The 9,419-nt window shown below is 44.1% G+C and overlaps 1 protein-coding gene across 2 annotated transcripts in view; it reads left to right on the top strand.

Moving 5' to 3' along the window:
* Nucleotides 1–9,419, top strand: part of LOC123980621 (protein quaking-B-like) — a 24,883-nt gene that overhangs the window by 10,013 nt on the left and 5,451 nt on the right. For both annotated transcript variants that reach the window (XM_046065118.1, XM_046065117.1), the window contains one exon: nt 3,558–3,701. In XM_046065118.1, coding sequence (XP_045921074.1) covers nt 3,558–3,701 — 144 coding nt within the window. The remainder of the gene's footprint in view (nt 1–3,557; nt 3,702–9,419) is intronic.

Here is a 9,419-nt window from a genome sequence, read left to right on the forward strand (position 1 = left end):
TTGGTGGTGTTTTTGTCTCTTGATGGTGGTTCTGTGTCTTGGTGGTGTTTTTGTCTCTTGTTGGTGGTTCTGTGTCTTGGTGGTGTTTTTGTCTCTTGATGGTGGTTCTGTGTCTTGGTGGTGTTTTTGTCTCTTGTTGGTGGTTCTGTGTCTTGGTGGTGTTTTTGTCTCTTGTTGGTGGTTCTGTGTCTTGGTGGTGTTTTTGTCTCTTGATGGTGGTTCTGTGTGGCAGTAGTGTTTTTTCTATTTGTGGTGGATTTGTGTCTCTGTAGTGGTTCTGTATCTGTGTGGTGGATTTCTATCTCTGTGGTGGTTTTGTGTCGTAGTGGTGGATCCTTGTATTGGTTGGTTTGTTTTTTTGTGGTGGATTTGTGTCTCGGTGGTGGTGGTTCTGTGTCTCTTGGTGGTGGTTCGACCACCACCAAGAGACTGATTTCGACACTGATTTTGACCTTTCAGGTCAAACAGCTGAAAACAAGTGTGTTTATCTTTGTGTGTGTGAGGTAATGAGGTTAGCCACCTGCTACGCTAACAGAGACACTTGAGACAGAAGGTATAACCAAACCAGATGGATGAGAAATGTGAGAGTTGTTTCTGGACTGACGTCCTGCTGGTATATTTGTTATCCTGGTTATCCTCTGGGCTCCTCGGGGCTCTTGGTCTCGTCACCCTGGTGCATTCACAGGCACCTCGGACAGTCCAGGTCCTGAGTTGGGAAGTCCCTCTTCCTATGTTGGTGTGTTCATGAGCTCTAAGTTGTACTGTGGAAACATGGACGCTACAAAGGTTGGTGGTTAACGAAAGCCGGCTTGGTCCGGTTTAGACCTAAAGCTGCTTGGTTAGGGTTAAATCCCTCAGTACATGGACAGTAGGACATTGGAACAGCATTTTGTTAGGTTGCAGGTTTTTGCTGAAATCACTCACATTCCTGTTTTCCCCTCATCAGTCTGTCAGCCCCCATAACAACAAAGCAGAAACAGGATTCTCTCAGTATTCAGACCCTGACCCAGGTTTAGCTGACGCACCTTTAGTAGCGAGTACAGCCTCGCTTTGACCTGACCAGCTTTGTATTGTTATTGATCCAGATTCAGATGCAGACCTATTCCTCAAACAGCTGATCAGTATCACTGACACATTCATCTCTCTCTGCTCTCTGTCTCTCTACCTGTCTGTCTCTCTACTGTCTGTCTGTCTCTCTAATGTCTGTCTCTACCTGTCTGTCTCTCTACTGTCTGTCTGTCTCTCTACTGTCTGTCTGTCTCTCTAATGTCTGTCTCTACCTGTCTGTCTCTCTACTGTCTGTCTGTCTCTCTAATGTCTGTCTCTCTACTGTCTGTCTGTCTCTCTACTGTCTGTCTGTCTCTCTAATGTCTGTCTCTCTACTGTCTGTCTCTACCTGTCTGTCTCTGTACTGTCTGTCTGTCTCTCTAATGTCTGTCTCTACCTGTCTGTCTCTCTACTGTCTGTCTGTCTCTCTACTGTCTGTCTCTACCTGTCTGTCTCTCTACTGTCTGTCTGTCTCTCTAATGTCTGTCTGTCTCTCTAATGTCTGTCTCTACCTGTCTGTCTCTCTACTGTCTGTCTGTCTCTCTACTGTCTGTCTGTCTCTCTAATGTCTGTCTCTACCTGTCTGTCTCTCTACTGTCTGTCTGTCTCTCTAATGTCTGTCTCTACCTGTTTGTCTCTCTACTGTCTGTCTCTACCTGTCTGTCTCTCTACTGTCTGTCTGTCTCTCTACTGTCTGTCTCTACCTGTCTGTCTCTCTACTGTCTGTCTGTCTCTCTAATGTCTGTCTGTCTCTCTAATGTCTGTCTCTACCTGTCTGTCTCTCTACTGTCTGTCTGTCTCTCTACTGTCTGTCTGTCTCTCTAATGTCTGTCTTTACCTGTCTGTCTCTCTACTGTCTGTCTGTCTCTCTACTGTCTGTCTCTCTAATGTCTGTCTCTACCTGTCTGTCTCTCTACTGTCTGTCTGTCTCTCTACTGTCTGTCTGTGTCTCTACTGTCTGTCTGTCTCTCTAATGTCTGTCTCTCTACTGTCTGTCTGTGTCTCTACTGTCTGTCTGTCTCTCTACTGTCTGTCTCTACCTGTCTGTCTCTACCTGTCTGTCTCTCTACTGTCTGTCTGTGTCTCTACTGTCTGTCTGTCTCTCTAATGTCTGTCTCTACCTGTCTGTCTCTCTACTGTCTGTCTGTCTCTCTACCTGTCTGTCTCTACCGGTCTGTCTCTACCGGTCTCTCTCTGTCTGTCTGTCTCTCTACCGGTCTGTCTCTACCGGTCTGTCTCTACCGGTCTGTCTCTACCGGTCTCTCTCTCTACCTGTCTGTCTCTACCGGTCTCTCTCTACCTGTCTCTCTCTACCTGTCTGTCTCTACCTGTCTCTCTCTACCTGTCTGTCTCTCTACCTGTCTGTCTCTACCTGTCTGTCTCTCTAATGTCTGTCTCTACCTGTCTGTCTCTCTACTGTCTGTCTGTCTCTCTACCTGTCTGTCTCTACCGGTCTGTCTCTACCGGTCTCTCTACTGTCTGTCTGTCTCTCTACCGGTCTGTCTCTACCGGTCTGTCTCTACCGGTCTGTCTCTACCGGTCTCTCTCTCTACCTGTCTGTCTCTACCGGTCTCTCTCTACCTGTCTCTCTCTACCTGTCTGTCTCTACCTGTCTCTCTCTACCTGTCTGTCTCTCTACCTGTCTGTCTCTACCTGTCTGTCTCTCTAATGTCTGTCTCTACCTGTCTGTCTCTCTACTGTCTGTCTGTCTCTCTACCTGTCTGTCTCTACCGGTCTGTCTCTACCGGTCTCTCTACTGTCTGTCTGTCTCTCTACCGGTCTGTCTCTACCGGTCTGTCTCTACCGGTCTGTCTCTACCGGTCTCTCTCTCTACCTGTCTGTCTCTACCGGTCTCTCTCTACCTGTCTCTCTCTACCTGTCTGTCTCTACCTGTCTCTCTCTACCTGTCTGTCTCTCTACCTGTCTGTCTCTACCTGTCTGTCTCTCTAATGTCTGTCTCTACCTGTCTGTCTCTCTACTGTCTGTCTGTCTCTCTACCTGTCTGTCTCTACCGGTCTGTCTCTACCGGTCTGTCTCTACCTGTCTGTCTCTCTACTGTCTGTCTGTCTCTCTACCTGTCTCTCTCTACCTGTCTGTCTCTCTACCTGTCTGTCTCTACCGGTCTGTCTCTACCGGTCTGTCTCTACCGGTCTCTCTCTACCTGTCTCTCTCTACCTGTCTGTCTCTCTACCTGTCTCTCTCTACCTGTCTGTCTCTCTACCTGTCTGTCTCTCTACCGGTCTGTCTCTACCGGTCTCTCTCTACCTGTCTGTCTCTACCTGTCTGTCTCTCTACCTGTCTCTCTCTACCTGTCTGTCTCTCTACCTGTCTGTCTCTCTACCTGTCTGTCTCTGTACTGTCTGTCTCTACCTGTCTGTCTCTCTACTGTCTGTCTGTCTCTCTACTGTCTGTCTCTCTACCTGTCTCTCTCTACCTGTCTGTCTCTCTACCTGTCTGTCTCTCTACCTGTCTGTCTCTACCTGTCTGTCTCTCTACTTGTCTGTGTGCAGGAGGAGCAGAACCGAGGGAAGCCTAACTGGGAGCACCTGAACGAGGACCTTCACGTCCTCATCACGGTGGAAGAAGCTCAGAATCGAGCCGAGATCAAACTCAAACGAGCGGTGGAGGAAGTCACCAAGCTGTTGGTGCCCGCAGTGAGTCACCTGACCTCTGATGTGTAGATCTATTTAGATATTAGGGCTGTCCCCGACTAAGGATTCACACAGTCGAATCAGAATTGTAAAGTCTTGCCTACAGTCGACTGATAGTCCAGTCAGTGTGGGGGGGGGGCTGCTGCAGTCTATATTCTAACATTTACAGATAAACTGACTGATTGTTGACCCTTTTCTCTCTGTCGCCTGCCATTCTCCAGTCTTGTGCAGAGTCTTGCGTGCATGCCGTGAGGCCTAAAACTGCACGTACGTCGCGGTTCCTCACGGGTCTATTTTTCATCTAATATTCTTTGTGTGGTTCATCAATGGTGATAAATGATCCGAACGTCCCGCGAGGTGCGGACAACTCGGAACAACAGTGGTGAAGCTACAACACAGACTGCAGGGCTACACTCGCATACCCACTACCCTACACATGCGCGCTGACCCGCCTTCTTTAAGGGTCATTTTGGATTCATTCACGCACTTTAAAAACATTTATTGAGCAAGCACAACCATTTGGAACGTCCTGAAAAGAAAGAAACTACTGGTGTACTGAGCAACAGACGTCCAACAGGTCGGCCAAAGAAAACAACAGTAGCTGATGACGGAAATATGGTGAGAGCTGTGAAGAAAACCCCCAAAACATCAGGAAGTGACATCAGCAACGCCCTCCACAGTGCGGAGTGAAGGTATCACAATCCACTGCTGGAAGAAGACTCAGAGAGCAGAAATATAGAGGCCACACCACAAGATGCAAACCTCTCATCAGCAGCAAGAATCGCAAGGCCAGACTGAAATCTGTACAGAGATGAGCCGCAAAAGTCCTGGAACACAATCTGATGGACTGATGAGACCAAGATTAATCTCTAGCAAAGTGTGGAGAAAGAAAGGAACTGCTTATGATCTCATTAATATTTATTGATGATAGAACTGATGATGGTCGCAGCAGAATGAATTCAGAAGTGGACAGAAACATTTTGCCAAAACAAAGGACTTCATCAGGGGGAAAAGTGGAAGGTTTTAGACTGGCCAAGTCAATCAGCTGACCTTAACCCAGCATGCATTTCACCTCCTTAAGAGGAGACTGAAGGGAGAAACACCCCGAAAGAAACAAGAAGTGAAAGAAGCTGCGGTAAAAGCCTGGAACAGCATCACAAATGAAGAATGCAACAGTTTGGTGATGTCGATGGGTCGCAGGCTGGAGGCAGTTATTGCAAGCAAGGGTTCTGCCACCAAATAGTAAATGTTATTTACTTTAAGATTATTTGTTCCATTACTTTTGCTCACCTAAGAATACTGTGGTCTAATACAAAGGGTGGTTTTTCCTGAGTTGTTTAACACATCTAGATGTGAATACCAGGAAATGAGAGCTGAAATTCTGAACTCTTGTCTCATCTTTTGATCTTAAACCCAAATGTCTTCAGAGAACAACAAAAACAAAGGAATTAGCCTTACCGTTCTAATACTTTTGGAGGAGACTGTATCAGGATTATCAGCATGAGGAGTGTGTTCCTGTTACCAACACCACTAGATTTTCTAAAATCTTTTTCATCACCTCCAAGTTGTCATGTTAATGCAACATTACAACATTGGTCATTTAACATTCCACTGTTTTGTATTTACCGTTTACTTAACCCCTCAACCCCTGAATTTATTTGCAATTATATAAAAAAAAATAATGATGTGTGTTTCTGCTTCCAAGTTGATGCTAAATTAAGTTGAGATTGTTAATTTGTCTATAGCACATAGAATAGACATAAATTTAGGTATGATGCAAATTAGCGACAACAGGCATTTACGGTAGAAAAGTTTACAAAATGGTAAAATTAATAAAACATTTTCCCATCTCAGGTATGTAGATTTTATTCATGTCACAAAGTTATCAGAACTTCTAAACTTTAATTTACAAATGAATGAATCTTGACAACAGCAAGAAACAAAACGCTCTCCCACTCCCTAACAAAATGTTCTTTCAGCCTCTTACAGGTAAATAGGTAGAAATGACAAGATAATGAACTACAGACTAAAAAGAGAGGATTTAACACTCTCCTACTTGCTCCAACTCTGTCTGTTTAACGCTGTCCTTGTTTCTCCAGTGCATAGTGAACAAACGAACAAACTATAATACCGTAAAACTTTGAATAATAGCCCGGGCTTTTATTTGCTAAAATCACTGAATTGACCCTGCCTTTATTTGGGACAGGCGTCCATATGGGACAGGCCTTTAATTCTTTTTGCACAAAACTGAAACTACTATGAAACAGTTTCTTTATTTCAAACAGAATAATACTTATGTAAAAATTATCTAGTATTATCAAATACACGTCGTTCATTTGATGTATCTCCGACAGACGGCTTATGGCTTTTAGTTTGAAGGCAGCAACCTCACAAGGATGAGAGAAGTTAGCAGACAGAGAGCGACAGACTTCACACGACAGGATTCACTACTTGGATAAATTTTTCTGAAAAGCTGTGTTGATTCTTTTGATGGGTGGACCCTTACAGACTAAAGAAAGATAAATAATCAAGGAACGGACACATTTGGACTGAACGGGCGCTTCAAAGTTAATGTGAGTCAGCACTTTTTCCCCCTTTTCCTCTCTTGTAGCCATGCAGGTTACACCGGTAAATCTAGAGGAATTAGACTTTGGGCCTTGTTGTTTGCGTTAAATGAACTTAACAGTGGTACTGTGGAGAATCTAACCGATCTAACGATGTTCAGCATGTCCACACTGACATATTGATCATACCTTTAAACATTAATATTTGTATTAACGATCTAAGCAGCTTAGAAGCAGGTAAAGCGGCGACCCTGCGGGGTTTAAGAGGTTTTATACATACAAAGAATTTCTATAAAAACCAGACCAGGCGTCTAATTAAGGCAGGTGTTTATTTGTCAAAATGTGTTCCCGCACCAGGCGGCTATTTGAAGTTTTACGGTATGTAAATGAACAGCTCTGGAGACAGGGTGGATGATTTAAAGTGTTGCTTAATGTGCTCATTGGGAGATTGTTTAGCAGATACATTAAACAGTTAGTGTATGCACGAGTCACTTGGGCAGGGTTTCTCAGACTTTACTGGCCTGCTTTTAGATTTCAAAGTTCTCAGGATACAAGCAATTACTGAGCTTTCATCTGTCTTGTGAAACTGAGTCGTGTAAAATGACCATGTCCCTTGAAGTGTCTTTGCATCAAATAGTCTTACTTGTCCTTGTTTTTGTTGAGGCACAGGTGAACGGTGCACTTTGCACATTTGATTACAGTCTGGCCCTTGCAATGTGGGAGTCTGCAGCGTTGTCGCTCACTTTCAACCACTGGCCAGTGACCCACAGCATCTGAACGACTTCCTGTGTATCTGGACCTCGATGTTTATTCTTCTCAAACTCCCTTTCAGCATCCAATGAAGGCCGCCCCCTCTTCTTCTTTGATGGATCCTTGCCTTGCATGCAGAGTGACTGTGCAGTAGATGTTCTGAAAGCCAGCAAATCCTTCTGCTTCTTTCTTGGACTGTCAGTGACTCACAATCCCGCCCATACAACAACCAGCTGTTGACAATGACCATGTCCACAAAGTGAAAAAAGAGTCATGGTAGTACTTTTTTGACATTATGTGGATGTGATAATAAGCAATCAGTGCATCAAGAGCATCAACGGCACCCATGAACTTAGTGTACAGGCTGATGATACTTGGCCATTCCACAGACACTTTCTGTTTCAGATTTTTATCCCATCTCTCAATGTTGGAAACAGGCTGGGCACTGGCAAAAGTGCTGGCAACGATCACCCCTCTGTTGTCAAACCATTTGACTGCTCTTATTTCAACATTGTCAACAACCTGTTGCTCTTCAAGTGTGCCTTTCCCTTCTTCTTCATTTCTGTGTCTGCACTGAAACTGCACCCTTGCAGTCGATTCTGCCGTACAGTCCCAAGAGCTGGTATCCCATTGTTTGCAAGAGCAACAAACAAATCCAAGGAGTAAAACCAGTTGTCAAAGTACAGCCGATGATTGACAGCACCATGGATAACTTGTGCAAGCTTTAGCACAATGTTTCCACTTGCCCCAATGTCTGGTAGTCCTTTGGTGTCACAAAGCACAAAGATCTTGTATCCCCATTTGTATGGCTTCTTTGGGATATATTGCTTCAGACTTGAATGGCACCATTTGTTCGTCAATAGACAACATTTGGTCTTGAGGGAGAGCCTGAAATTTGGGGAGGAGTGAATCAATAAGTGACCTGACTTTGAAAAGTCTATCACTGTTGTCGGGCGCCATGTTGTCATTGAAATGAATGAAATGTTTTATTTCTTCCCATCTGTCTCGAGACATTACATCAGCCACATGCGGTACTCGACGTGCACTGGACCAGTACATTCTTGATCTCGGTAAATGGAAACCACTCATGTACACTACAGTGCCAATAAACTGCTCCAGTTCATTATGATCCAATTTGAGGGCACCATTTGGATTTTGTTGTGTGCAATAAAGATTGCTTTGTTCCACAATGGTTTTCAAAAGATCAGCATCAAAAAAGTCTCTGAAGTATTGAATGGGCAATCTGATTGCATCAGCATATGGAAGAGCACCTTGCCAAATTGGAATATCTTTTGCAGACTTCTTTTGCTTCACTGTCTTCCATACTACCTTTTCTCTTTTTCTTTTTGTAGTGGCAGCTGATCTCCCTCTTGCAGCAGTAGCACTGGTGCTAGGATGTACATCACGATTTCCATCGGAGTCTTCGTCATTGCTGCTGTTGTCAATACTCTTACCATGGCTGCTTTCATCACCTGGTGTAGGAGTATAGTCTTCATCACTATCCCCACTGTCACTGAGACAGGTGTCATCACTTTCGACTGGTGGAATCCTGATTTGAAGTCTGCGTGGTCGCTTCCCATAGAACGTTGATGCATTCATTATAACAAATGGCAGGATTGCTTTTATATCCTTACATGCTATTTTTGTAATTATTAAATAAATTATCTGCCTAAAGAAAATGCTTGTGAGTGCTGAAAGCCATCTAAATGCAGCATTATTATACGTAGCCATTATAGCCGAATCAAGCCGTTATGGACGAATGTCGCGAATTCGCTACAAACAAGTCAAATCAGTCAGACTGTAACTGTTGTTATAGTCTGACTGCTGTTACAGTCTGGCTCTGTGTTAAAGTCTGGCTGTTGTTACAAGTCCTTTGTCTGATGCAATAAGGAGGTCGTTAGTAATTTTCACCAGTGCTGTCTCTGTGCTATGATGAGCTCTAAATCCTGACTGAAAATCCTCAAATAAACTGCTGCTCTGGCATTACGGAGGGCCTTCCTATAAGTTTTAAGACTATCTTGACAAATTAAACGAGAATTTTCCAGTTTGGTGGAACGCCAATTCCTCTCAAGTTTCCGCGATATTTGCTTTAATTTGCGAGTTTCAGTATTATACAATGGAGCTAACCGTCTTTGTTTTAGTATTTTCTTTTTTAGAGGGGCTACAGAGTCGAGTGTCATTCGCAGCGAGCCTGCAGCACTATCAACAAGATGATCGATTTGGGAGGGACTGAAACCAGCATAGGAGTCCTCCGTTACTTTGTGACTAGATAATGAATTTAGAGCTGATGGAATCGCATCCTTAAATTTAGCTACAGCACTATCAGACAGACATCTTGTATAGAAATTTTTGCCCAATGGCGTGTAGTTCAGCAATACAAGCTCAAAAGTTATCAAACAGTGGTCGG

This window comes from Micropterus dolomieu, linkage group LG12, assembly GCF_021292245.1.
Source record: "Micropterus dolomieu isolate WLL.071019.BEF.003 ecotype Adirondacks linkage group LG12, ASM2129224v1, whole genome shotgun sequence".
In the NCBI taxonomy this organism is placed as follows: domain Eukaryota; kingdom Metazoa; phylum Chordata; class Actinopteri; order Centrarchiformes; family Centrarchidae; genus Micropterus; species Micropterus dolomieu.